Genomic DNA, 27,887 nt, shown 5'->3' with positions numbered 1-27,887 from the left:
CTATATAATAATTACGAATATTTTTATTTTTAACGATTTAAGTTAGTATAAAACATAATTTAGTTTTTTAAACGAAGAATATTTATGATAGGCAACTCTATATACAGATAAATACTTCCTGGGAAGGTAGAATAGCTGGATTTATATAAGTACTGCATTTGCTTTAAATTTGTCAAATTCTGATTCATTTGGCACACAACTATCCCTCTCCTCATGTTCAATTATGTTCACTCTGTCTCCTGGTCTATTCACCCTAGAAACACAAAAATTTTGATGTATTTTCATCCTTATAATATAAATAAAAAAGTTATTACCTTCCAAAAAGTTTAAACAACCATCCTGGTTTGCTTATCATTACTAGTGCAATAACCAGCAATACCAAAATTAATAGCACCACCAGAACTATAATCGTGAGGTCCCAATAAACCATTTCTGCATCCATATCAGGTTTAATATAATTTTTTAACTTAAATTCCGTAAGATATTTTTCGTATCGTTTCCACATCACTTCTAAATGCATTTCTAACAATTGGTATCCTTCGTAATTTGGTTTCATCACAACGGGAACAGCAAAATTTACCGTGACACATTTTTCACTATCTGGCCAATAATATGGACATCTTATCAAATCCGCAATAAGAACATTGTTTTTTCTAAAAGTAAATTAGAAAAGTAGAGTTTTGATGAAGAATATAATTAAATTGTTTATACCCAATCGGTTCTAGAACAGGCATCGCCTGGTCTTTGCAATATTCAGCCGCCATTTTGCCAATGGCTGTTCGTAAATTTTCCACATTCTCCTCAATCTCGTAGTCGACATCTCTCAATCCATATAAATGAGCTTTATAGTGACTTTTGTCATTTGCTCCTGGTGAAGGCCAAGTTGATGTAGATGTTGGAGCTTCCGTTGTCGTTAATGACGTAGTTCCTTATATTAATTATAATTTTAAAAATATTAATTTATAAGAATATTTTATGACTTACCATACGCAGTATATTTTAGTTTGAATTCTCTAATTTTTGATTTTCCTTCTTCTGATTCCCCGATAAATAGTTTTATATAAATAATATTAGAAGAAATAACAATTTTGCCTTCTGGAAGGCCTTTTTCAGTTAGTGCAATGCCAGTACCCTCTTCATCCATATCAGGACCTCTTTTAATAAGTAAATAATCTCCGTAGATTGATTGTAGATCTACATTTTCCACTTCTATGATTAACTTGAAAGAATGAGGCAGTTTAATTAAGTATTCTCTTGAATTTAGTGTTGAAACAGATAATTCATGCTCCTGCTTATCTTGTACTTCAATAACTTGGGGATCTAAAAACAGTTTTCTAGTTATTTAACGTTATAAGGTTTTTAAAATATGCTTTTATTACCTTGCAAAGTTGCTGTTACTCCAAAGAGGAGTATAACAAGTAAAACCAACATTTTTCTTTAAAACAATGGAATTTTCACGTTTATTCCGATGAAACTAGTTATCAACATCACATATTTTGGTTGTTATCACTCATAAGCCTAATCTGGTAGAGATAAATACCAATTTTTAAAATTGAATTTGGTGATAAGTCTAGTTTGCGTCTTTTTAGATTAGAATGTTGTATTTAGTGTTGCATACAGTAAAACCACATTTAAACTTATATAAGCGTCACACTGACAAGTTTTTATAATTTTACACAAGATTTACAAAATATGAAGCATTATATATTTATATTCGCATTATTATCTTTAATTATAAAGGTTAAAAATGTGCAATACATTAGTTTAACTCCCGAAGACAAAGAATACTTGAAAAGACAACTGCCGAAGAATCACAAATATAGTTTACCAATGCAACAGATATTCAACGAATCTCATTTAAAAATATATGACGACCGAGCCAAACGACAATATATGATTTATCCACCTGACCCTTATCATGGTGCAGCACCTGCATATCAATTAAACCTACCTATCATGGCAGCAATGCCCCCGCAAACAAATCCTTACGTTGTCATGCCTCAACATGATGCCTATATGCCTGAAGGTCCTCATCATCAACAGATTCAAGCAAGAGCAAATTATCCCCATTTACCGATTCCAGAATCTATAAAAGTCACGACCGCTTTATTAGATCCTTCAAATTGGAATGATTTGAGATTTGAGAATTTCTCTCCAACCACTGTAAAATTCGATTTGGATGGTATTGCGAATAAGGCGTTTGATGAAGCGATAAAATCAAGAAAAGATTCAGTTTCAGAACCACATACTGAATCTATATGGAAAACTGCATCGCTTACTAAAAGAAAGGTGTTGGAAGAAACAACAGCTCTCGCTACAGCAACAACACCTTTGAAAGATTTACAAAAAGTATCAAGTGGGAAGGATTTTGCAGAATATGCTACGCAACCTACGAAACAAACTCGTGAAATGATGAAAACCACACTTGGAATTAGATCTGTTTTGGAAAGGGGTTTAGGCATTGAATTATCTGCGTTCAATCAGTCAGAATGTGAAGCAATGACACCAGAAGGTGGTGTCAGTATCCCATCGTTACCCCCATTGAGTCCTATAAAAAGCATTGTACCTACTCCTAGTTTATCAGGAAGCCCACAAAAAGATGCAGCGCTCAAAGATAAGTTGATACAAATTTTGGAGGATGTAGAATCTATGAAGTCAAAAGTACCTGCACCCAAGGAAGGTCTTCCTTGTTCAATAGTAGGCAAATGGATCTCATCATTAGCTGGAGGTGGTTTTGAGATTGATCAAACAAATGGTATTAATTTTAATGTTCCGATTCTTCCGAGTTTGGGTGATGGGTTTCTGAAAAACGGAGAATGGAGGATCACGGCTTCCACCCCATTAGAAAATGGCGGATTGTTTGTGTTAACTGCTACTAGATTATGTGATCTTTCAATGGCGACATTTACAGGCGAATGTCGAACTTGTAACAGCGAAGAAATTGTCACTGGTCATTGGTTAATGGTGAAACCAGCCTTGACCTGTGAAGAAATGAATAAAGGACAAGATTTTTTCGGGGATACATGGAGACGTCAAGCCCCACCTACTACTGGTGGTGAATGTGCAACAGAAAAAATCAATTAATCATGTGCTTTGTTTGTTTCAAAGTATAACCTCTAAATGTAACTAGGTATTGCATAATATTTTTCTTTTTTTGTGTTTCTGAATGGTTCGCTTTACACTTTAACAGGCGTGCGCATTTAACCGCTTCCAATTTCGATTACACCTTCAGTTGTTCTTGTGCACCGAAGATTGTTACATCCTTCCGTGCGCGCGTTTATGCAACGCAGCGATTGCGCAAGCGCAGTAGCACAACCGAAATGAATTATGAAGCGAATCATTAAGAGAAGCAGCCATCAACACGATAAGCATCGAATAACGAGTAGAAAAAGTGAAACGACAACTCACTGCACGACAATGCCTCGGCGCGTTAAAGTTAATCATTATTATCTTCTAATGACAAAAGGTGTAGAAATTGTGTGTATAAAAAGTCAGGCGTACGCTTGAAAATTCTTCAGTTCAAATTTAAACTTACCACCAACAATATGGAGAGGCGAAATATTTTTTTGTGTTTTATGTTGGTGCAAGTTGTGGGTTTGTGGGCGCAGGGAGCTGGTTATGTTGAACGGCAATTATTATGTGCATTAGATCAAGCGCCTTGTGATGCTTGGGGACGTCAAGTTAAAGGTAAGTAAAAAACAATTTCTGTGGGTACAAAAAGTGTTACCCTTTTTTAAATTCTGTGTTTTTGCAGCTGCTTTGCCTGAAATCATTGGAAACAACTGCGAAAATTGCAACCGTGCACAATTTAATAATGTAAACCGTGTCGCGAGATTTGTAGAAACACGGTATCCGAATTTATGGGCGGCTATTGTGCAGAAGTATTCCCAGCAGGGTCAGGAACAACCGGGACAGGCGCAGGTACAAGACACGCCTGACCAATTCTACAACATTGCACCAGCAATCTAATTTATGATCTCTTTTATTTTAAAAACGTGTTTTTATAAACGTTCTACAAACACTTAAATGTCTATTTTTATTTTTATGAACCCATATTAACCTGTAAGTACATAACAACTTACAAAAAACAGAAATATTGTTTAAATGCATTGATAAAACTGAAAAATAAGTGTTATTTAAAAAATGCATCATTTTTATACTTGGCATATTGTTCTTCATCTAATAATTTATCCGCGTTGGCTATATCCTCATTAATGGCGGCGATAAGCGCCTCTAGAGTTTCAAAGTTTTTCTCTGGACGCAAATATCCGACAATACCAATCTTCAATTCGTTGTCATATAAATTGCCGTCGAATTTGTGCATGATATGTGTTTCCATAGATTTACGCTCGTTTTTATAATAAGGATTCCAGCCGATACTGATGACCATTTTGTGAATGTTTCCTAGTATTTTAGCCCAACCAAAGTAAATACCAGTAGAGATAGATTCCGGTAACTTATTGACAACCTCCTCGGAGAAGTTGGCCGTTGGAATGCCGAGTTGTTTCGAACCACGCCCGAAACCCTTGATAATCGTCCCGGCAGCAAAATGTGGTAATCCTTTCGGTGTCATATTTAAATTTTTTGATAGGGTAGGCTCGGTATCACTCGGCGGAATGTATTTGTATTTATACGAAGTACAAAAACAGCTGAGTGACTCCGCTGCGTGTAAAACTGAGGTATGCAGTGAGGTTAGTTCAAGCCGCTGCGGTTTTAGTTTGTAGCGTCCTTGATGATCAACAAATCCACACTCTCTTCTCTAGATAAAATTGAAATATTCGGAATACGAGTGTTGTCACTTCGCCACCTGTAACAGTCAAGTATCATCCATGCATCCACAACATCCGCAAACCGAGAAGGTAAGTGGCATAATAAATGCTAGTCAATTGTTTTACGATACCTTGCATTCCCCTACTAATTATAAACACAACTCCAACACGGTAGGTGTCTAGATAAATATGTGCACTGTGCACCAATATATATTATATCATACGGGCAAACAGCGTAAAACAAATACACGCGGATGTGTCTGATCACCAAATGTTGCGAGCATATTCAACCGCTTCGCTTTTTAACGCCGATAGCAGCACGTAATCATAAGTCAGACTGATCCAGACTCTGCAAGGTTGGATTTAGTTGAGTGACAACTATGATACGGTTGTAAATAATATTTCATCACAAGGTAAACGTTACCAATGAAAGGGTTTAAAACGCGCTGTATAACATCCTAGCTAAAATTAAGCCTGGAATACAATTGAAAAACAAGTCGCGCTCTCGCTGCTAGTTGAATAAATTTATCGAACAGTTGACTAGAACAAACGAGACTAATCGCACGAATGTCCACAGTACAAGTGACTCTGACCACGGACGATGTAAGTTCATAATAATTAATTATTGTGTAAATTGTGATAGCGCTAAAATTAAAAAAGTTAAAATTGTTTGTATAGCGTCGCGAATCGATGTGTAAAACAGTTTGTTTCGCGGCGTGTAATCATGTCACAATCATTCATATTCTTATCTTTATATTTTTTCGAAAATAAATATAAATTAACCGATAAAAATTAAGCGGTGTGTCGGCTGACGGGTTAATTATTGCGATTTCATTGTGATTTGATAGAAAATTACTATGAATGATACGTACAGCGATTAGCACTTTATTTTTCATTTGCATTCGTGAGCAAGCATTAAAGTTCGGGGTCATTAGGCAATAAAAGAAGGAATTTTCCGTCGATGGTTCAATAATTACCAGCGATAAATAAATAATGTGAAAAAAATATCGAAAATCAAGGCTTTGTCAATTTTATTAGCGCGTTGTCATGGTAACATAACAATGACTCGCGTTTAACTCCTAATAATTTTGCAAATTCATAAATATACATTTTTATTATAGTTGGCACAATGATATTAACTTTTAAAACTTTTCACGTTTTTATTTATTAATATAAATATCACTTGTATTTTTATTTTTATATTGATTACAATATTATTATGTAAAAGTTTGAAATCCATGATGCACGTTGTGTAGGTAAACATATTCAATCACACTTACGTTTTATTCGAGCACTTATGGCTGTCCAAGCAGTGTTTGAACCGCCGCATTGCGTCTATTTTGAAAATGCGGTGATAAGAAGTATTTTTACAGCGCGCGGGCATAAAACCATCACCAAATGAGCGCAGTGTTTTCATTACGCACTTATCTAACGACGAGCGCGCGTACTTGATATATAAGTTCGATTCGTTGCCGTCCATCTGTTGGTTTTCGTGTGTCGTGCGGAACTGATGCTCGGGGGTTCATCAGTCACCAGATTTAAGCCTGTTATTTTGTCGCTGTGCTCCTTGATAAAACTATTACGTAAACAAGCGCTGCGGAGTTTTTGTGGCTGTGTGTTTAATTGCATACTAAGTAGAGTTAATTAACAACTTGTTTGCACATTATATTGCCGCGCAGAATCATGACGAGCTTATTAGAACAAGTATGGAATTAATTATTATTTTTCTATTCTTATTTTGAAGTTGGTAAAACTGAAGTGTTTGTGTTTTTTCAGGTCAAAGGACATTCAAGGTCGTCCTCAAGTTCGCGAGAGTTCCGCGAAAAGACCAAACAGGATGCGCTCAACAATCTTAATAAGGAACTCAACAAGTTGGCGGATATGGCGCCGCCAGCCCAGCGCGAACTTGTCCACAAAGAAATGCAAGGATTTTCGGATTTGTTTGAGCGTTTTCTAGCTGAAGAAGGTCCTTCTGTGCAATGGGACCGCATGGAGAAGTTACCTGACGGTGCTGTTCGGAATTATCAAACACTAGAAGTGCCCACTACTGACCTGGTGCATCAGATGTTGCAGAAATTGGTTGTGGTGAAACTTAATGGCGGTTTGGGTACTTCCATGGGTTGCCACGGACCGAAATCAGTCATCACCGTGAGGAATAACTTAACTTTTCTGGATTTGACCGTCCAACAAATCGAAGTAAGTATATTTTATCAAACAGAAACTAATTAGAAGATTATATATAAATAAACTTGTATTTTATTAGCATTTAAACAAAACGTATAAAGTCAACGTGCCATTGGTTCTCATGAACTCATTCAACACCGACGAGGATACGGAAAAGATCATACGAAAATACAAGAATCTCCAAGTGGAGATTCATACGTTTAGTCAAAGTTGCTATCCGCGTATCAACCGCGAAACCTTACTGCCGATTACAAATGGTTATGATATTGAAAAAGACGTGGAGGCTTGGTATCCGCCTGGTCATGGTGATTTCTATAAAAGTTTCCAGAACTCTGGATTGTTGAGGAAGTTTATTGAAAACAATCGGGAATATTGTTTCATTTCCAATATTGATAACTTGGGTGCAACTGTGGATATGCAGATTTTGAACAAGTTGCTCAATCCTGCACAGGAGTCAAAGCATGAGTTTGTGATGGAGGTGACGGATAAAACACGCGCTGATGTTAAAGGTGGTACTTTGATTCAGTACGAGAACAAATTGCGATTGCTTGAAATCGCGCAAGTTCCAAAAGAACACATTGATGATTTCAAATCGGTTAAAACATTCAAGTTTTTCAATACGAATAATATTTGGGCTAAACTCAGTGGTAAGTTATGAAATTTAGTGTTTTTTGTTAGCCTAATGCTGGTTTTTATAGCAATTGAACGTGTTCTCAACGAAAAGACATTGAACATGGAGATTATCACCAACGACAAGACCATTAAACACAAAGGTAATAATTTGAACGTTATTCAGCTGGAAACAGCCGTGGGCGCTGCGATGAAAGTCTTCGAGAATGCAATCGGTATCAACGTACCACGCAGTCGTTTCCTGCCCGTTAAAAAGACCTCTGACCTGTTGCTTGTTATGAGCAACTTGTATAGCATGCGAAATGGTTCGTTGGTGATGTCCCCGCAGCGTATGTTCCCTACTACGCCACTAGTCAAACTCGGCGATAATAACTTCTCTAAAGTGAACGATTTTCTCAATCGCTTCGCGAATATTCCGGATCTCATCGAGTTGGACCATCTGACCGTTTCGGGTGATGTAACATTCGGACGCAGTGTCAGCTTGAAGGGCACAGTTATCATCATTGCGAACCACGGCGATCGGATTGATATTCCATCCGGGGCTTTACTGGAGAATAAAATCGTGTCGGGCAATTTGCGAATTTTGGATCACTAGCTTGTCTAGCAGTAGGAGTGGTAGTAATTACTGTAAAGGTAAGGTAATAACAAATGTAAATTGAGATTATGGTAAATGTGAACGCATCCAATGCGAAAGTGTTATATGACTCAGCTGTAAGCTAGTCACAAAAATATATTTTTTATATGAGTCTATAAATTGTGGAGATATGAAGTAATTGTTTCAAGTGGACCAGTTTTGTACATTGCTTGCTACTAGCGGATATGATTATATGATTTAGGCACATTTTAACAAAACTCCTTAATCATCCACTTCAAATATGTACCCTTTTTTTATTATATACAATAATATCACGAGATAAAATACTTAAAATCTAAGCGTACAAAATGTGTGATGCCCAGGATGTAATAGAAAATATCAATTAATATTAATTAACAAGTGATGTCATTAATTCATCGGTAGGACGACCGCGGGATCGGCATCAAAGATATTTATTCTAGAATGTTTGCTAATATTACCAACGGCAGCTTCGTATAAAATGTCGGAAATTAGCTTTTCCGCTACTAGTGAGACATCTGGTGAGAGATCACGCAACTTGTACGCAATGTTTTTTCCGATCACGTCGAATTTGTCTTCTTTCGGATCGTGTTTGTCGAAAAATCCGTTCATGTTAGGCAGAGATTCAGCTAGTTTACGTTTCCTTCGCTTAGGTGCAGGTATATTGCCATTATTTACAACGTTAGTAACAAGATTCGGTACTCCTAAAGATAATTCTATTATTGGTTCGGATTTGTCTTGCTCGCCGCCGAATTGAGGAGGTGGATGTTGGGCGTGCATATCGGGTAATATGGAATCATCCATAATTTCTCTTTTTGTTATCAATCCAGCTTCCATCTGAAAATATATATTAATTAATACTTTAAGCCGACTTGTAAACTAACCTAAAATAATGTAAGTTACTGACAAAATCTAACCTATCATGAGACTCCAGACCACAACATTTGTGATCAGACAAAAACTTAAAATTCTTATAAATTAAATTTACTGCATTCTTTCAAAAATTGACATTATAAAAGGGCTTTATTTCGCGAGTTAATCATTTGAATAACCTGTTTTTAAATGTGAAATCCGGTTATACCTGAGTATACATTTTACATTTGCCTGTTAAGATAAAAAATTACCTTTGGATCATTAAAAATGTTGGGATGTCTTGTTCGCAAATGTGTGCGGAGATTCGTAGTGCCTCCGCCTGTTTTAAACTGTTTCATACAAATAGAGCAGAGCGCCTCGTAAACACCGCATTTAGTAAAATACTTCCATACCGACGAGTGCGCCATAACAAACCAGCAAGCAAACCGAGAACCGCGTACACACCGATCGCACTGCACAACAACCGATTTCTCAGTACCGTTGTGAAACAACCGGAATGGCAGTGGCAAAATACGCCATTGACAATCAAGAAAGAAACGAACAAAACATAGGAGCATTTTGAAGTGGAATAGAGACAGCGCTGCATCAATCCAGTGCTGCCACCGGTATTAAACCTGTGAAAAAATTCACTAGGCTATAAACCGGTTTGTTCGATGTAGGCAACCGGTAGATTTACTTCACAATTTATTCAGCAGTGGTACATAGTTTGCGTGAGTGTGGGTTCCAATCAGCAGCAGTGTGTGATTGTCCGTTGAGTGCGTCGATGGGTTGAAGTTGCCGCTGATTGCCTCCAGGCCGCCACGATTGATATGCCTTGATAACGACTCGACACGCGCTCAGAATGATTGACCGCAGTTTACCGGCGGTGGGTACGTCGCGTTAATTCTGCAGGTATCGTGATGGACGCCGACGGCATCGGCTTGTCGTTCAACCGGGCGCAGCGTTTCGTGCTTGGTTGCTTCGTGCTGCTGCTTGTCGACGTGATTTGGGTGTCATCTTCAGAACTTACAAAGGTATAAAATAAGAACTCATATTTATTTTGAGGACAAACAAATATCATATTTTATTACAGTTTATTTATCAGCATGAACAATTTGAGAAGCCCTTCTTCTGCACATACCTGAAGACATCAATGTTCACATTGTACCTGCTGGGGTTTTGCTTCTGGCCTCCATGGAGAGACAGTTATTGCAACAAGCCACACAACTACATGTTTATTGACCCTGATCAGGAGGATGAAAATTTTTATTCTGAAGCCAACACAAGTCTGGTAATTGTTATTAAAGAAATCAAATATTTATCATAAATATTAAATTATTTTATTGTTGCAGAGTAATCCAGTTTATGTGCCTGTGAAAACAACAGAGCGCGAGATTGTGCACGATCGCAGTTCGGGCACCGAGAGCGATGATTCCTCGATTCGCTCGGTTCGATTTAATAAATTGGCTGAGGTGCGACATATGAGCGAAATGGAAGCCACCGAAGCGCTGCTCGCACGACTCAGCTATCAGGCGAGTGTTCGTGCTGGTGAGTTAGCCAAGCGCGCCGCCATTAAACTTCCTATGATGAAAGTTGCCAAAATTGCGTTTATCTTTTGCCTTTTGGTAAGTTTTATCGTTAAGTAAATTTACTCACCAAATACACACCTATTGTAAATAAGAATATGTGTGTTACATGTGTAAAACACTTTTTTGTTATTTAACAGAGTTTTATTGTGTTTTTAGTGGTTTGCGGCGAATTACACCTTTCAATTGGCATTGGCCGAAACCGAGGCTGGCATGGTCACCGTCCTGTCTTCCACCTCCAGTTTATTTACACTGGTACTGGCTGCCATCTACCCTTCCGGGTCCACTGACAAATTTACGTTGTCAAAACTTGGTGCGGTTATTTTGAGTATTACCGGAGTTGTAAGTTAATTTTTTTACAGAAATTAACTTTTATATATCTAAATTGTTTTTCCAAAGGTTTTAGTAAGTTTGTCTGGATTATCTCATCAATCTCAAATACCATTGGGCATCGCCTTGTCCATTCTAAGCGCGTTTTTCTACGCAACATACATCGTATTCCTAAAGCGCAAGGTGGAACACGAGGACAAAATGGACATTCCGTTGTTTTTTGGCTTTGTGGGTCTGTTTAATCTCATTCTGCTTTGGCCATTGTTTTTCTTCTTCCACTACAGCAACTGGGAGCACTTTGAGTTGCCGACAAAGCATCAGTTGATGTTTCTGCTCGTCAACGGCGTACTGGGGACGGTCATTTCGGAAGCGTTGTGGCTTTGGTAAATAAATAAAACGAAATAAAATATGCATGCGTGTTGTAATAAACTGAAATTATTTATTCTAGGGGTTGTTTCCTGACATCATCTTTGATGGCGACCGTTGCCATAAGTTTGACCATTCCAATGACGATGCTTGCAGATGTATTCTTACAGCGCGTCTCCTACCCGTGCCTTTTTTACTTGGGCACTGTTCCGATGATTCTTGCCTTTGTTGCCGTCAGCTTCCTTTCGCACTATGACAATTGGGATCCGGTGATGGACTTTCTACGATGTGCCTGCAGCGCTCTGTTTAGACGTAGATACCGGTATGTTTTAATTATCCAAAAAATATTGTCATTAATTATAACAATTAGTTTCAGATTTGCTGAACCACCGTCTGAGCAAACCGAAGCGTTAATCGGGATCAACACTACCAATGACCATGAGGCGTGAAAAAGAAAACAACCAGAATATACATTTAAAAAAAATGGTGCTTGAGAAAGAAAAGAACAATAATGTGATTTTAATTTTAAATTTGTTTTTAAATTGTGATTTACATTAACGTACTATAAAATCTATCCAATCTTAATTTAAGTACATGATGAGTAGGATAAACTAAGTTAGTGATTAGCGCCACATAAACATTTCCATTTTTAAATTGTAAAACATTCAACAGACGTGTTCCATGCTAGGCAAGTGGACTGTAGCGCACTGTGATTTATTTGTTTATTGATAATTTAATCGAAAGCAACAAAATTCAAACCGGAAACCACGCGTCGAACGCAACAAAACGACTGAAATTAACACATACAATAATTAAATACTTTTATTGTACTGAATGGTAAATGTGTCTAGCGGAAAATTGAAATTCTTGCCGTTTCAAAACCTACTATGTACTGTTCTCATTAGATACTATGATGAAGTTGTTATATTGAGTAATTGAGAGACTTCGAGTAATAGAACACGCAAATACGACAGAGTATAATAGCATTCATATTTTACAAGAAATGAATACAATAACATGCGATATACATATATTTTTAATAACTTTATTCATAAATTAGTCATGTATTTTCGTACACATTGTATGTACTTTGCTGCATAACTGAAAAAAGAAACAAAAAACAAAGACCGTACTTATTGTATATAAAGTTATTGTATTGTAAAATGTAAATGACGTTAAATTAAGCAAAACAAAAAACAAGATGTCGTTATTGTAACATTGTAGCAGTTACATAAATCAAATGAGAAATATCTCTCGATGTACAACAATTGAAATATTTGTCAAAACTTAATTATTGTCGTTGACTTGCATCGTTTATTGCAGTATTATACTGACAATCTTGAAGTTACATGGATTTATAATTTTTTTTATACAACTGCTAATCACATTTTGATTCGTTCCAGACGCTTGTTGCTTATTAGAATGCTATAATTGATTCGCTTGCGCAGAGTGAGATGCAGGGTGGAAGGCCGTTCGCATACAATACAAGTATTAATAATTTGAGTGGTGACGCAGGTGCTTCGTACGTATTTTCATCGGCGTGAAAGCTTAATATCTTTAGTTTTATGTTTCTTGTTTGTTTAGGAACGTAGAAGGATTGCGCAAGTTAGCCCTTTCATATAAAAGCACCATGAAGGGTAAACAAAGTCTGGAGAAATACCACAACGCAACGAAACCAGCACAGAAATCGGTGGATCCAAGGTTTAGACGGGCGCGAGTAGCACCAACCTGCGAGATTATGACAAGATCGGACACTAAGGTACCGTCACCATTTCATCCTATGAGGCATGTACCCAAATCGGCCCCGACGGTTTCCTCCATGCCCTCGTCACCAAAACATAGTCCCCGAAAGAAGAACAAATATCTTCTTACAAAAATGCGGTCCCAGATCACAGCGGATGCGTTTGGTGATTTGGCGGCGGACTTGACGAATAAATTAAAGCAAGAATCTTGTGGCACTGATGAAAATATTAAGAATAGGAATAAACCTAGGCCGTTTCGACGAATGCACAGTTTCATAGAGAGAACCGATACCAAAGAGCAAAGAAATGATGATGCCTTTGATGTGATTTTACCAGTTGCAGTAGAAAATAAGAAAATAGTTGAGAATTGCGAGGACCCATCTGAGTAAAAATTGTTTTTATACAGATTTTAATTGAACATTTTATAAATTCGTGTTTTAAAGGCCCCAACGTGTGAAGGACCCGATATATACAACAGAATGTGCATCACAAATACCTTCTGGTAATGGCTCTCGAGTCTTGAACACATATATTCCGCCGCCAATAGAAATAAAAACTCAAGACACGTTTTCAAAGAGTATGGTAACGCTACCATTGTCCACTATATCTACTGAAGAAAAAGGTTGTGTGTGCCGTAACTGCAGCCGTATGTACAACATCAAAAATAAGGTCTCCTGGCATTGTAAGGCAGCTTCATTTGCTGGGACCGACAGCATTTTCAAAGCTCTGGAATATTCACAACATCAGGAAAAGCATCATGATGAGAGTAAGTAATAACATTAATTTTTTTAATGGCGGATTTTAATATTGAGATGTTATTGTATATGTAGTATGGATCGTGTGGTGTTTATACGTCTTGGGTTGCATCTGCGGATTGTTACTGGTATCGAGTTTGGTGTGGGTATTGTCCAACGAAATTCTGTGGAACTGGGTTTATCCACCAAAGGAACCGCCGCCACAATCGCCATCACTTTATTCCTTCTTCTCGAACTGCGGAGCGACGATCATCTTTACGGTCAATTTATTTTTAAGCACTGTCTATAAAATTATGGCACTGCCAGTGAGTATAAACTTTTTTTAAACTATCCATACATCGTAAATTTTTCTTCTTTATTCAGAGGAGTTCAGTATTTGGGGCTGCCGGCGAAGAAACTGATCTACATTGGTAGTAGAAATGCAAGTAATTAAATATATAAAACCCTTATCGTAAAAAAAAGATTAAAAGGTGTCATGGCGTCGAAGCAGTATTTGAAATTTTCAAAATGGCGTCTTACAACAATTAAAAGAAGTTGTAACTTTACTAAAGACATTAATCTCAAATAAAACAGATGAATACTTGAATTAATAAGATATATTTAAACCAAAATAAGTGAGAACCAATCAAATATTTTATTTTTGTTTTTATTTCTTAGCAAAACAAATCAGATATTATAATTAAGTTCTCCTGTTGAATCCACCACCAGCGGCCGGCTGCGTCAGTTGCAGTCCACTGATGTTGTTGAACTCCAGGCTCTTCAACATGTCCCTGGTTTCCGGATCAACCTCAATGATGTCGTGCTCCAGAGCGGATACTTCTGGCACATAGTTATCGCGCCTTTCCCTTTCTTCTTCTTGAAGTTTAATGGAAATTCCGCGCACCTGAGAATGACGCAGACGCTTCATCAAATGCGTAACAAAACCGGCGATTTTGTTCCTCAATGGCTTTGAGGGGATGATTGCGATTTCCTCGCATACGCGCTTGTTGGTGTCGAAATCCAACGTCAAGCGGGTGTAGTACTTCTCAATGATAACTTTGGACGCCTTCTTGACGGTTTTGGTACGTACACGACCCATGTCTGCAGCAAATACGAGAAGGTAGCATTAGATTTGTATGCTTTTGGTTGTTTATTATCAATTTGGGGCTAACTTACTTGTTTATTTCACTTCACACGGCACACGAAGAAACGTGGTCGACGAGAGTTTCGACAGAAAGAGAGGTTCAGTGCGGTGCAGTGTTTTCTCCACTTGTGTCAGTGCTTTATTTCTGGTGGTATAGTAAAATCCCCAAAAATTACTAGTTTTGCCTTGTGACGTCATGCCGATGATAAACGAAGGAATGCTTACTTACTTTACTAGTTTTTGGTTCAATGAAATTGAAAAAATGATTATTTAAATTTTGTTTTGAGCCGAAGTTGAATTCTAAATAATGCGTTTGTTATGTTAATATAATTTGATACGAATGCATCAAGTTTGTACAGGGAATTGTAGCTCCATCTAGCAAACGTACTGGCAGCCTATAATTTTTGGAGCATGTGAGAATTCAAGTATGGCGGCAGCTGCTGGATTAATGTCTTGACATATTTGATTTGCTACCCAAATAAAAGTGAAATACGTGCCACAAGTAGATAGTAAATCGTGCACAACGCACATACAAGATGACGTCCGGAAAAGATACAATGGGGTAGGCAACATGCGCTTCATGCCGGTGCTGGCTGCAATTGAACATTTCGTGAAATACGCGGGCGGATTTGCTAGACGCACCTAACCACAAGTTAAATGCCCCACTCAGAAACAAACAAGCGACGATCGTTCCGCCTGATTGTTTTATAAGCGCGACAGTGTTCAATTAGGGCCAGTGCTCTCGTTTCCGCGATCGTGCGACCAGCGAGGAAATTCCGCGCAATACTGCAGACAAGGTGCCACTCCCCCACATTAACCAGATCATGATGCCTTCTGCTTCCAGTGAGCAGCCTATCTTCACGTGCAAGGCGCACGTCTTCCACATCGACCCGAAGACGAAACGCTCGTGGATGCCGGCTTCCAGCAGCGCCGTCAGCGTCTCCTTCTTCTATGACTCCTCCAGAAGTTTGTACAGGATCATCAGTGTTGAGGGTTCAAAGGCAGTCATCAACAGTACTGTTACACACAATATGACTTTTACCAAGACCTCACAAAAGTTTGGCCAATGGTCTGACGTGCGCGCGAATACAGTATATGGACTTGGTTTTTCCTCAGAAGCTGAATTACAAAAAGTAGATATTTATACATTGAATTTTCAGTTATTTTTACTGATTTTTGTCATTTTGTTTTAGTTTATTGACAAATTCAATGAAGTAAAGGAAGCAACACGCAGTGCCATCACCAAAGTGACCGCCAACGGTGGTACGGCCGTTACCCCTGTGACCAGTGCCAATGCAAGCCCCATCACCGCTCGAGCCGCTAGCGGAACCCCTGACAATCTTGAAAATCTCTTGGAGCCACCAGGTAATAATCAAATTACACATACATTGACCGAAAATTAATAAATAGTTTTTGTTGTAGGAAACTCGGCCATAATATCTAATGCCAGTGTAAAAGAAGAAGACCTGCCACATCCACGCAGTCATTCGATTTCGGGCGTTCAGAGCAACGAAAGCCCCAGTCATCAAATCAAAATCGAAAAGACCTATTCGCTATCGACCTCCAGTGGCGGAAACAACAGCAATACCAACGATATGCAGCTGAAGTACGAGAACGACCGACTCAAACTGGCTTTAGCACAAAGGTAACTTTATTCATAACAACTTAACATACAAACAAGAATTCATTCTACATTGGGCCTAGAATTTGAGCGCTTTAGTATCCACCAAAGTCATGTCCATGCTCGTGTCCGTGTTCTTCGTGATTGGGCTTTCCAATTTTGTGCACCACGGCATTGAAACCACTGTGCTTGTCAGCGGTGTATTCAACTACTCTTGTAGTACCATCGGCTTCCTTTAGCGTATATGATCCCTTCACTGAGTCGCCATCGCGTTCCTCTTGATGTTGCTTTTCGTCACCGGTATGTGGATCATGCACCGCGTAGTTATAGTGATATTTAGGATGAGCCTATACGAAAATGTATTTATAACCGGGATACAATTTAGGGGTATTACTTACATAGTAATCTTTGTGGTCGTGATGTTCTTCATGACCACCATGATCACCGAAATCTGCCACAACTTCATGTCCACCCTCGTGCCCTCCTTCGAAATCTTCGAAACCACCTTCATAGTGTCCAGCGCTGGCGAGCGCGATAAATATCAGCACATAAAACGCCTGAAATTTTATATTTGTTATTGTAATCCAATAATCACAGTATCACCAACTTACGGTTGATGTGTACATTATTATTGTTTAATTGGTCTACGTTTGCACTAAAGAAGTTGTGAGATGTTGGTGCACTACTGACTTCTAGGATTTCTAATTTTGTTTTTATAGTAGTCGGCCACCAGAGTTGACGCATCCCTACTTGCACACTAACGCTTTCTTTCGCTTTCCACCACCCGATTTATGTTCTCACATGCGCGCATCGCGAATTAACATAAAGCTTCTTCTCACCTCTGACTTTACTTGTTTCGTGTTATTACGAAGTGTTGCCGTCATATTTAAATCATGTTCGATTGTTGTCGTTATTAATGGAACTCAGTTAATGAAACACTCTGTGGTTGTCACGGGGGGTTGCTCCCATTAATTGCTTAATAGACTTCTCTCGCGTTTGCTTTGCATTTACATTCATTTTTTGGATTCTTTGTAAGTTGGCACTTATTACTTACATCAGTCAGGGTCCAATTCACCGGATAACAATCGAAATGCGTTCGGAAGCATAGCTTTTATATAACGCCAAACAAGGCGCTATTCAACATAATCGAATTCCAAGGAACATTAGCGAATTTCGCAAGGTGCCTTCGAAAAATCGCCGATTTTCGAAATAGAAATTTGTTAATTGACTGTTCTCGAAATACGCGTGTGGCATTCCGTATGGCGGAAATAAACACTCGAGTGAAAAGTAGGAAGAGCTTTTTTAGCATAACACATAAAAATGAATTAGCAAAAAAGGTTTCAAATGAACAGAAGGCAGATAGGTACATTTCTACGCACATCAATCAACGCTCTATAAGGCGTAGATAAAAGGCTTCGAGCTAGTAGCGTGCTACGCATCGCTGAACACACGCGGTGCAGCTTGTTTCGTCGTCGCATATCCGAGTCACTCGCACGTACCGCTTGCAACGGCTGCTGGATTCATTGAATGCAACAAAAATCTTTTATTACATGCGCGTGTTTTTGTTATATAATCCAATTCTAAAACAGATATATAACAGCAACATCGGTATATTACAAATTAATAATTGTATAATTAAACCATGTGCTCAAATATTTACATGTAAATACATCCTACATTCCTTCTGAAATTTCCATTTGCGGACATGTTTGTGGTGCATAAACGACACTTTGTATAATTCTCGCTTATTTATTTTATTGCCTTTGCGCTAATAGGAGCGATGCCTAACGTGGAATAAGTATACATGTAATTAATTGCTTTATACATGAAAGTTTGCACTTTCATGCGATGATGTATTCGATGATTGTGATGTGTGAATGATTCACGAGCGCATTTGCATCTGCCGAGTGTGATTATCAGACGATTACGATCCGTACGAGTAACATGCGCTGCAATGAAAGTTGTGTGTATGTTTCATTTGTGTCTCTCGCAGCATGAACACGAAAATTGCTCTGGCGTGTAAGCGTTTTAATAGAGTAAGGATCAAGCACTTGCGATTTCAATTTACATATCTGTCTGTTTATTTCTTTAAATAAATAGCAATTACCGTTGAAAATCAAGAAAGTGTAAATACAGATTATGAGAGACAAGTTAATGGCTAATAAAGAAATCTCATTTTAATGTTATAGTTCTGCGAATGCTAAAAAATGGGAGATCGAATTGGCTACGTTGAAGAATAATAATGCACGACTGACGAGTGCACTTCAGGAGAGCACGGCGAATGTGGAGGAGTGGAAACGACAATTACATACGTACAAGGAGGAAAACATGCGCATGAAGGCGAAATATCAGAATGATCTTGAGAATAGCAAAGGTAATAATGATAGGATCAATGTGACACTGAATGCTTCAAATAATATGTATTTTTTATGTTTGTAGGTGGGGGTGACATTGCCGATGAATTGCGTAAAGAAATTCAATCACTGCGCATTCGCGTTGATCAATTAGAATCAGAGTTAGACACAAAGTCGGCCGAGATGAAGCAATTATCGGCGTTAAACAAGAACGCGGACGTGCAGGCCTTGCAGCGCGAGAACCAGGAACTCCTCGCTACGGCGAAGCTCAGTCAGAGTGAACTGGACGTCGCAATGGGTACACATGAGTCACAACGACAGGTATTGCTCACGCTCAACCAACAACTCGCTGGACGCGTGCAGGAACTGGCTGCCATACACCACGAGATCTCTACGGCTTTGCAGACGTGAGGATTGGACGACGGCTGGTTCAAATCGTACGTATGAAAAAAACTCGCGGACGCGATGAGTAGCCCCAAAACGAAAAAATCTACAGCGGCGCAACGCCCCTACCGCACAATGGCGCAAATTAATTTTCACATCCAAACACCATGTCCTGCGATTTCACTACTGGTACTTTATACTTGTTTTGTTTGATTCTCCCAGCCGTTGATACGAGACGAAATCTCTTTGTAAGAGTTGTGTATGTACTAAGACTTATAAGACTAAATTTGGACAAAGTCTCCCAAATTGTATTGGAGGAACTTCGGAGACTGAATTGGAAGTATTACCACTTAGATCAAGCGAAGCCAAAATATGAATATAACCACCTACTAATGCATTTATTCAAATATTTTAACGCGAACATTTCAATGATGAATTATTACTATTGCATAATGTGTAACTCAAGTTGTTGTAGGTAATTTAATTCGTAGAGCAAGGAATAATGTATTATATTCGTGTGGCGTGAATTAATTAAATCTGAGGAAGCAGGAATCTCGCAAATCGTAGCGAGACGAGATGTGTATTTACGGGCATTCAAGTAGAATGTTGATGAAGCAACAGCGAGTGCAGCTTTAAATAACTCATTATTTCTTAGTATTATTTTATTCACGCGTAATACATTTACGTTATCTAATATATTCGCTTTTAAACTAGTAAACCAGTATTAGTCTCTATTTGTACTCTAAGCCTAGTATTAGGATAAGTCGTTTTGCTACTCATCAACGTTCTATTTGCTGCCCCGTCGAGCGCCGTAATTAACTTATGTTGGAATTGGAAATATGAAATAAGGAACGTTACATTGATATAAGAATGTGATTTGTAAATATGCTTTTAACGATGTCAAAACAAAGACCACGGACGGATGCACTAAGTGTGCATGTTAAACTCTAACAAGAAATGATGCCAATAATGAAATGCAATTATACATAGTAACGAAATAACGATGCCACAGCGACGTACTGCAAATAATGCAAGACAAAATATAAATCGAACAATAATCATGATATGCTTTGTGCGCACTTGTTAATGAACAAATTAACCTCATAATCATACAGACTTCTGCATTTCGCGTGTGCATTTCAATTTATCCTATGTACTAATTTATTCTATGCGGAAGTTAATCTATCGTAGTAGCGCATTTTTACCCTCATGACTACAGACGATATATACGTATCTAAATACTTTATGATGAAGAGAGAAACTACACTAGCGCGATGATACGTTAACGAAATTCTTACGGTGTTCAATTTTCGGCGTGAGCTACAACCATATATTGAGGAGAACAGTGTTTGTGATTCGCAAACTATAGAAACCGTTGTATTTTAAATTAAAATTTCGTTTCCGTGTTTACATGCATAAAATAATTATTTGTAGTTATGTAAAACAAAGAAGAAACTTTTCTGAATTAAGTTTCAGCAGTTAGTGTTCTTCTGACAACGATTTCATTTTACAAACTGATATTATACATTTTACTCTAAAAGAAGAACGTAAACGCCACGCACATAATAAAATTACTATACTGCTAAACTTCTATTATACTACTACTTATTAAATATGCTAAACAAATTGTTGTACGTAATTATACGTATGTTAGACCAGAATACTAATAATAATTGTATAGAAATGTTTTTACATACACCAGACGCAACAAATCAGATAACAAAAGTAATAATATACATAGTACTAGCAAGATAAGAAAATGTTTGTCTTTGTAAGCGACTCAATCCGATTATTGCTTGTTTTATTGCAACCATTTGTATTTGGTTTTATAAATATTATATATAAATATATATATATATATAAGAAAATATCGGAAATAGATATATAAATATAAAAATATATTATATGAATATTAAAAGCATTTATTGTTTGGCAGCGGAGAAATAAATTCGACCCCCATGCCATAAAATCCAATAAAACGTTTGAGCGACTAAACAGTGGTTGAATTTCGTGTTTATTGATTCTTTTGTTGATTTCTCAGCAACGCGTTTATCAGAGTTTGTTTACATTTAAGAACATCGTTCTTTGTTGCATTAGTGTGCAGTATTGCTGTGAGATGTCTCCACGAGGACTATTTGCGTGCTGTAGCTGGTTCAGGTAAGAACTTGTTAGTTTTTCGTTGTACGCGAGGCGGAACGTGCGTTTGCAGATTCAAGCGTATCCTATTTGTCGCGTTTCTTTTCTTTTTCATTTGAGAAATTGCGTTCTATTCAAATCCAGATTTACTGCCGTCATTAAATATATTTGGTATACTGTGTTTTACAATTATTTTATTGTTGGTGAAATATTCATAAAGTGCGACCGTTCATTGATAAGCGTGTGAGTTGCCGTCGGATGCCGATTCAACTGGAATTTTGCTTGGGCCATGCAAGGAAAGGTAAACATTTAATTTACGTGTAATGATAATTGAACTTAATTCATTTGTGGTGGTTTCATTTGTATTTTGCAAAGTACTCATCGATCATATAGATTCTAAAAACGTGGCTACCAACGAATTGTTGATTATGAAAGATTGGAAAATTCTCGATCAGATAAAAATATAAAATACTTATATTTCCTACAGTAAAAGGTCGAAAAACGCATTTTATTCAATCGCAAATATCTCGTAAACTAAAAGAGATAAATAGGATCTGATCGCAGCGTCTTAATCTACGGACCAATCTCTATCAGATAGGATAGTTAAAAGGGAAATCTGAGAGATGAAATTTTAAGTCTTAAGAAAAAATTGCCAAGGGGGGGTGCTTGATACTTTTTTTCGACGATTTTTGAAAATTCATATCTCTTAAACTAAAAGCCAGAGCAACCAATGAATTGCTGATTATGGAAGAATGGAAAATTGTCTATCAGATAAAAATATAAAATAATTATATTTCCTACAGTTAAAGGGCGAAAAACGCGACTAAAAGTGCCAAAAAGTGACATTTATCGATTTTTGCCCATTTTATTCAATCGCGAATATCTCGTAAACTAAAAGAGATAAATAGGATCTGATCGCAGCGTCTTAATCTACGGACCAATCTCTATCAGATAGGATAGTTAAAAGGGAAATCTGAGAGATGAAATTTAAACTCTTAAGAAAAAATTGTCAAGGGGGGGGTGCTTGATACTTTTTTTCGACCATTTTCAAAAATTAATATCTCTTAAACTAAAAGCCAGAGCAACCAATGAATTGCTGATTATGGAAGAATGGAAAATTGTCTATCAGATAAAAATATAAAATAATTATATTTCCTACAGTTAAAGGGCGAAAAACGCGACTAAAAGTGCCAAAAAGTGACATTTATCGATTTTTGCCCATTTTATTCAATCGCGAATATCTCGTAAACTAAAAGAGATAAATAGGATCTGATCGCAGCGTCTTAATCTACGGACCAATCTCTATCAGAGAGGATAGTTAAAAGGAAAATCTGAAAGATGAAATTTTAAGTCTTAAAAAAAAATTGCCAAGGGGGGGTGCTTGATACTTTTTTTCGACCATTTTCAAAAATTAATATCTCTTAAACTAAAAGCCAGAGCAACCAATGAATTGCTGATTATGGAAGAATGGAAAATTGTCTATCAGATAAAAATATAAAATAATTATATTTTCTACAGTTAAAGGTCGAAAAACGCGACTAAAAGTGCTAAAAAGTGACATTTTGCAATTTTCGCCCATTTTAATCAATCGCGAATATTTCGTAAACTAAAAGAGATAAATAGGATCTGATCGCAGCGTCTTAATCTACGGAGCAATCTCTATCAGATAGGATAGTTAAAAGGGAAATCTGAGAGATGAAATTTAATGTCTTAAGAAAAAATTGCCAAGGGGGGGTGCTTGATACTTTTTTTCGACCATTTTCAAAAATTAATATCTCTTAAACTAAAAGCCAGAGCAACCAACGAATTGCTGATTATGGAAGATTGGATAATTTTCTATTAGATTAAAATATAAAATAATTAAATATCGTAGGGTAAACGGGCGAAAAATGTGATTAAAATTTCTAAAAAGTGACGTTTTTCAAATTTTGACGATTTTTTACTACGTTTTAACGACTAAACAGTGGTTGAATTTCGTGTTTCTAGATTCTTTAGTTGATTTCACAGCAACGCGTTTATCAATGTTTGTTTACATTTAAGAACATCGTTTTTTGTTGCTGTAGTGTGCAACATTGCTGTGAGGTGTCTCTACGACGACTATTTGCGTGCTGTAGCTGGTTCAGGTAAGAACTTGTTAGTTTTTCGTTGTACGCGAAGCGGAACGTGCGTTTGCAGATCCAAACGAATCCTATTCGGCGCGTTTCTTTTCTTTTTCATATGAAAAATTGCTAATCAAATCCAGAGTTACTGTCGGCATTAAATATATTTGGTATACGGTGATTTATAATTATTTTATTGTTGGTGGAATATTCATAAAGTGCGGCTGTTCACTGCCACTGGTAAGCGTGTGAGTTGCCGTCGGATGCCGATTTAACTGGAATTTTGCTTGGGCTATTCAAGGAAAGGTAAACATTTAATGTACGTGTAAAGTTAATTGAATTTTATTTATTTTGAATTTATTTGTGCAGGTCTCATTTGTATTTTGCAAAGTACTCATCGACCTTATAGATTCTAAAAACGTGGCTACAACATGTTCAAACTTTTTTTTGCGTGCTTGTGGGATGTAATTTTTCTTAAAAAAATGCATTATTAAATTTAACTTGCATCTATTTAATTGTTTTATTTTTTAACTATGTGCAATTGCATTGGACAATCGTTTTCTGTTACCGAGATTCTCCGTCGGAGGCTGCAGCCGAAGCAAACGATTTCATCGGTTTGTTTTGCGATTATCTCGCAAAATAAAAGAGATAGAAAGTAGCGGATTGAAAATTAATTAAGCTCCGGGGAATTCTGTATAAGATATAGTATGCAAATCGAGAAAATATAAAATGGAATAAATATTTCGTAACTAAAAATTGCTTTGGGAGTGCAGCGTCTATGTCTTGATTTTTCAATTGCAATTATGCCTTTTGAATTATTCATTGTTTTGGTTCAATTTCGTGTGAGATCATTCTAAAATTTCGTCGAAATATGTTAGTTTTAAACGGTTTCCTTCTTCAATTTTAGATTTTCTCTGCGATCTTTCATGTCATTTTGTGTTTATCAGTATTTACAAATATACATTGTTTTGAGTTGCGTTCAGCCAACAAGCGAAATGAAACAACCGTTCACCAGGGTCGCGTTCAACATATCGCAATCTGATAGTGACCGCGTGTTGTCACCGTCGGCTATGTACATTGCAGTTTTATTTCGGATACCGGGTGAATCGCGCGTGTTCCTGGCGACTAGTCTTGTTTCTTTCGATGTTAAATTTACGTACAATGATCAATTGACCGAATATTTAGGAATCGGACGTGAAAGGAGTTTTGCAAGTAAGATTGTAGGCCTTAAACATCCATCGCGGATTAATTGTCTGTTCACCTAAGTACGCGTGAGGTTCCGTCGGCCGTCGGTAATAGGTTTATCGAACGTGAGACTTACTGAACTCAATTTTGGATTAGAACTTGTGGTTCTCAATTAGCAAATACAAGAGCTAGCATGTAAGTAAAAATAATCGGAAACTTGTCGCTCCATGATAATCATAGCGTGAATCTTTGTTTTAATTACGCGTAATACCGCTACAATCTTCTGTATGTATTTGACAATGACTTCATAAATATTGATGACAATCCGTCGGGCGTTGGTTATGCCATACCTCAATTGGCACAAGTAAAAATAAGTGTCTTAAAATCACGCTCAAACTTCCACGATTTTCATGAATTTTCGAAACACGCGGTGAAAATTTGGCTTTATCTCGGAATCCGTTAGTTCAATAGTGTTTATCTTTGTAAAGTTGCGTCAAAGTGAACATTATATTATATTTTATTTTAGTGCACATCAGAAATGTTTCGATTTCAATTCTACGCGCTTATCGGGGTTTGCGTATAAACAACTTTTTGTATCGCGATATACACGCGCAATTTTGCGTTCACGCTACGAACGTTCGACCGCTTCAGTCTGTTCTTACCTCCACGCCGCTCGGCATCTTCCTTTTATTCATTTCGATTACATTAACTACATTATTATTTATTAATTAAAAATCGGCATAAATATTGGCACTTAATAACAATAGATATTAAAATTTGTGCTTCATTTATCGGCTATTGGATTATTTTGATGCCTAGAATTGAAATTAGAAATATGTATCCTATGAATAGTTTTGAGTAAGTGTAATTAACGTCTGTCTTTGACTCGATGTCGCGGGAATATTGTCGGTTAAAATAGTGCATGTTCATTATGCGACGGAACGGATTTAAATAAGTCATAGTGCGAATTTTCACACACGTGCTTTTTTTTGTTTCAGTACTTTCTTTGATTATCCGGCTCACTGGTAAGTTTGTAAACTTTATTCAAGCATAATTAATTACCTTTTTGTCTTAAGTCACATGAAACGTGAGTACCGTAATAACACTAGTTTTTTTAGTGTAACATGGGAACGCGGTGTCACAATAATTTCGGAATAAATTTTCCTGATTCAGAATTTAATTTTGTATCTCCGCGTATTGAAATGTATTGCGAGAAAATTGCATAACGCGAGTTATATTGAAAGTTGGGTGTGTGCGCCGTAGTACTCATTGCGCTAGGAATTGTAGTTTTTTTTTTATTATAACACGCGAACGCGGTGTCACAATAAGTTCGGAATAATTTTTCCTGATGCAGAATTTAATTTTGTATCTCCCTGTATTGAAATGTATTGCAAGAAAATTCCATAACGCGTGTTTTATTGAAAGTTGTGTGTGCGAGCCGTAGTACTCGTTGCGCTAGGAATTGTAGTTTTTTTTATTATAACTCGCGAACGCGGTCTCAAACTTAGTTTAGAATAATTTTTGCAGAGGCGGAATTTAATTCTTTACTTCCCAGTATCAAAATTTATTGCGAGAAAATTCCGTAATGCGAGTTATAATGATGGTTGTGTGTATACGCACTTGTACTCGTTGTGCTAGGAATTGTAGTTTTCTTGTTATAACTCGCGAACGCGGTCTCAAAATTAGTTCGAAATAATTTTACCAGATGCGGAATTTAATTCTTTATTTCCCTATATCGAAATTTATTGCGACAAAATTCCGTAACGCGAGTTATAATCATGGTTGTGTGTATACGCACTTGTACTTGTTGCGTTAGGAATTGTAGTTTTCTGGTTATAACTCGCGAACGCGGTCTCAAATTTAGTTTAGAATAATTTTCCCAGATGCGGAATTTAATTCTTTATTTCCCTGTATCAAAATTAATTGCGAGAAAATTCCGTAACGCAAGTTATGATGATAGTTGTGTGTATACGCACTTGTACTGGTACTTGTTGCGTTAGGAATTGTAGTTTTCTTGTTATAACTCGCGAACGCGGTCTCAAACTTAGTTCGGAATAATTTTTCCAGATGCGGAATTTAATTCTTTATTTCCCTGTATTGAAATTTATTGCGACAAAATTCCGTAACGCGAGTTATAATCATATTTGTGTGTATACGCACTTGTACTCGTTGCGCTAGGAATTGTAGTTTTCTTGTTATAACTCGCGAACGCGGTCTCAAACTTAGTTCGGAATAATTTTCCCAGATGCGGAATTTAATTCTTTATTTCTCTGTATCGAATTTTATTGTGACAAAATTCCGTAACGCGAGTTATAATGATAGTTGTGTGTATACGCACTTGTGTACTCGTACTCGTACACTTGTACTCGTGTATGTCGGTTATTTCAACATTGTGAAATTTTAGTTTGGTCTTCTCAACTACGGGTTTACCACTACGTTTGTTATAAACAACTTTTTTGTTCGATTGACGCGTATTATCGCGACGTACCTGCCTTGTACCTGGCAACGCGCAGCTCACACGGCTGTCGTTAAATCGCGTGGTCCGCAGTCGTGTCCCTCTAATCGCCACGCGTTTTGAGGTTTTAATTGGATTAATCGACGTGTATTCTTTCGGCCATCATAAAAATATTCGGGACGGGCATGTGCGGCTGTTTCGTTCAATGATTTGTCGCAGTTAGAGTCTTCTTAACTAAGAAATAAGTGTTTGTCAATCCCTACGCGAGTTTTTAGTTGGTAGAATATATTACAGGATATAGAATTTCCTCATCAATGCAAAGGTACGTGTGTAATAAATTTTTTCACGGAAACTTAAGGCGGTGTAACTTAAATTGATTATTCCATTTGAGGGATATTAATTTTGCTTGTATTATCTTGCAAATTACAAACACGTGTTTCATTCCTATCAGAATTATTAGTCCCGTTTCCGAAAATAACATGCATGATTTAATTATTACCATGACGGTTTTAAAAATAATCTGTAGATTATTAAAATGACAATATTCATGTGGTCGATCGCGCTCAGTTTGCCGTCGACCGTCGGTTCGGTCATCCTTTCGCTGAACACGTGAATGTTTTTAATCGAATTGCACTTGTTAGCATCATTAAATTAAGAAGTCTCTTGTTGACGTAATAAAATCTTGTACGGTGAATAGTTCTTC

General features: G+C 37.2%; 9 protein-coding genes and 2 long non-coding RNA genes across 15 annotated transcripts; 5 read left to right on the top strand and 6 right to left on the bottom strand.

The window, feature by feature from the left end:
• Positions 1-5: 5 nt before the first annotated feature.
• LOC135799120 (uncharacterized) lies at positions 6-1,519 on the bottom strand. The gene is made up of 5 exons (XM_065312146.1): positions 1,380-1,519; positions 985-1,320; positions 712-928; positions 315-653; positions 6-253 (listed from the first exon to the last, which is right to left on the bottom strand). The coding sequence occupies exons 1-5, from the start codon at positions 1,429-1,431 to the stop codon at positions 142-144; spliced, it is 1,056 nt and encodes a 351-aa protein (XP_065168218.1). The 5' UTR covers positions 1,432-1,519; the 3' UTR covers positions 6-141.
• Positions 1,520-1,531: 12 nt separating this feature from the next.
• On the top strand, positions 1,532-3,549 carry LOC135799116 (uncharacterized). Its single transcript, XM_065312142.1, has 2 exons — positions 1,532-3,130; positions 3,191-3,549. Exon 1 carries the CDS (start codon positions 1,693-1,695, stop codon positions 3,082-3,084), a length of 1,392 nt encoding a protein of 463 aa, XP_065168214.1. The 5' UTR covers positions 1,532-1,692; the 3' UTR covers positions 3,085-3,130; positions 3,191-3,549.
• Positions 3,550-4,132: 583 nt separating this feature from the next.
• Positions 4,133-4,573, bottom strand: LOC135799760 (riboflavin kinase-like). The gene has a single exon (XM_065312966.1). The coding sequence runs from the start codon at positions 4,571-4,573 to the stop codon at positions 4,133-4,135; it is 441 nt and encodes a 146-aa protein (XP_065169038.1).
• A 93-nt stretch (positions 4,574-4,666) lies between these two features.
• Positions 4,667-5,335, bottom strand: LOC135799125 (uncharacterized). Its single transcript, XR_010549884.1, has 3 exons — positions 5,194-5,335; positions 4,901-5,118; positions 4,667-4,807 (listed from the first exon to the last, which is right to left on the bottom strand). It is a non-coding gene; the product is annotated as an uncharacterized lncRNA (long non-coding RNA).
• On the top strand, positions 4,719-8,337 carry LOC135799113 (UTP--glucose-1-phosphate uridylyltransferase-like). 3 transcript variants are annotated; one of them, XM_065312136.1, is made up of 4 exons: positions 4,719-4,859; positions 6,546-6,965; positions 7,033-7,600; positions 7,652-8,337. In XM_065312136.1, exons 1-4 carry the CDS (start codon positions 4,830-4,832, stop codon positions 8,176-8,178), a joined length of 1,545 nt encoding a protein of 514 aa, XP_065168208.1. In that variant the 5' UTR covers positions 4,719-4,829; the 3' UTR covers positions 8,179-8,337. The 3 variants fall into 3 exon arrangements, with proteins under 3 accessions (XP_065168208.1, XP_065168207.1, XP_065168210.1); XM_065312135.1 differs by lacking the exon at positions 4,719-4,859 and adding an exon at positions 5,233-5,372; XM_065312138.1 differs by lacking the exon at positions 4,719-4,859 and adding an exon at positions 6,181-6,473.
• Positions 8,338-8,446: 109 nt separating this feature from the next.
• On the bottom strand, positions 8,447-9,539 carry LOC135799124 (uncharacterized). Its single transcript, XR_010549883.1, has 2 exons — positions 9,321-9,539; positions 8,447-9,033 (listed from the first exon to the last, which is right to left on the bottom strand). It is a non-coding gene; the product is annotated as an uncharacterized lncRNA (long non-coding RNA).
• An 87-nt stretch (positions 9,540-9,626) lies between these two features.
• LOC135799114 (solute carrier family 35 member F5-like) lies at positions 9,627-12,678 on the top strand. 2 transcript variants are annotated; one of them, XM_065312140.1, is made up of 7 exons: positions 9,627-10,082; positions 10,142-10,339; positions 10,401-10,673; positions 10,794-10,976; positions 11,034-11,347; positions 11,413-11,652; positions 11,707-12,678. In XM_065312140.1, the coding sequence occupies exons 1-7, from the start codon at positions 9,969-9,971 to the stop codon at positions 11,777-11,779; spliced, it is 1,395 nt and encodes a 464-aa protein (XP_065168212.1). In that variant the 5' UTR covers positions 9,627-9,968; the 3' UTR covers positions 11,780-12,678. The 2 variants fall into 2 exon arrangements, with proteins under 2 accessions (XP_065168212.1, XP_065168211.1); XM_065312139.1 differs by having other exon boundaries at positions 11,701-12,678.
• A 33-nt stretch (positions 12,679-12,711) lies between these two features.
• Positions 12,712-14,420, top strand: LOC135799118 (uncharacterized). Its single transcript, XM_065312145.1, has 5 exons — positions 12,712-12,852; positions 12,915-13,457; positions 13,516-13,838; positions 13,903-14,132; positions 14,191-14,420. Exons 1-5 carry the CDS (start codon positions 12,785-12,787, stop codon positions 14,239-14,241), a joined length of 1,215 nt encoding a protein of 404 aa, XP_065168217.1. The 5' UTR covers positions 12,712-12,784; the 3' UTR covers positions 14,242-14,420.
• A 37-nt stretch (positions 14,421-14,457) lies between these two features.
• Positions 14,458-15,143, bottom strand: LOC135799123 (small ribosomal subunit protein eS17). The gene is made up of 2 exons (XM_065312150.1): positions 14,983-15,143; positions 14,458-14,907 (listed from the first exon to the last, which is right to left on the bottom strand). Exon 2 carries the CDS (start codon positions 14,903-14,905, stop codon positions 14,507-14,509), a length of 399 nt encoding a protein of 132 aa, XP_065168222.1. The 5' UTR covers positions 14,906-14,907; positions 14,983-15,143; the 3' UTR covers positions 14,458-14,506.
• A 207-nt stretch (positions 15,144-15,350) lies between these two features.
• LOC135799117 (homer protein homolog 2-like) lies at positions 15,351-21,227 on the top strand. 2 transcript variants are annotated; one of them, XM_065312144.1, is made up of 6 exons: positions 15,351-15,512; positions 15,795-16,083; positions 16,144-16,315; positions 16,373-16,595; positions 18,761-18,945; positions 19,011-21,227. In XM_065312144.1, exons 1-6 carry the CDS (start codon positions 15,487-15,489, stop codon positions 19,334-19,336), a joined length of 1,221 nt encoding a protein of 406 aa, XP_065168216.1. In that variant the 5' UTR covers positions 15,351-15,486; the 3' UTR covers positions 19,337-21,227. The 2 variants fall into 2 exon arrangements, with proteins under 2 accessions (XP_065168216.1, XP_065168215.1); XM_065312143.1 differs by having other exon boundaries at positions 16,361-16,595.
• On the bottom strand, positions 16,598-17,371 carry LOC135799122 (cuticle protein 19-like). Its single transcript, XM_065312148.1, has 3 exons — positions 17,183-17,371; positions 16,970-17,128; positions 16,598-16,918 (listed from the first exon to the last, which is right to left on the bottom strand). The coding sequence occupies exons 1-3, from the start codon at positions 17,195-17,197 to the stop codon at positions 16,667-16,669; spliced, it is 426 nt and encodes a 141-aa protein (XP_065168220.1). The 5' UTR covers positions 17,198-17,371; the 3' UTR covers positions 16,598-16,666.
• Positions 21,228-27,887: the final 6,660 nt, after the last annotated feature.

This window comes from Atheta coriaria, unplaced genomic scaffold (genome assembly GCF_025399875.1).
Source record: "Atheta coriaria isolate IRGN ID8LTWV9N9 unplaced genomic scaffold, Caltech_Dcor_3.1 hic_scaffold_9_pilon, whole genome shotgun sequence".
Lineage (NCBI taxonomy): Eukaryota > Metazoa > Arthropoda > Insecta > Coleoptera > Staphylinidae > Dalotia > Dalotia coriaria.
This window is presented reverse-complemented; position numbering and strand designations above follow the sequence as displayed.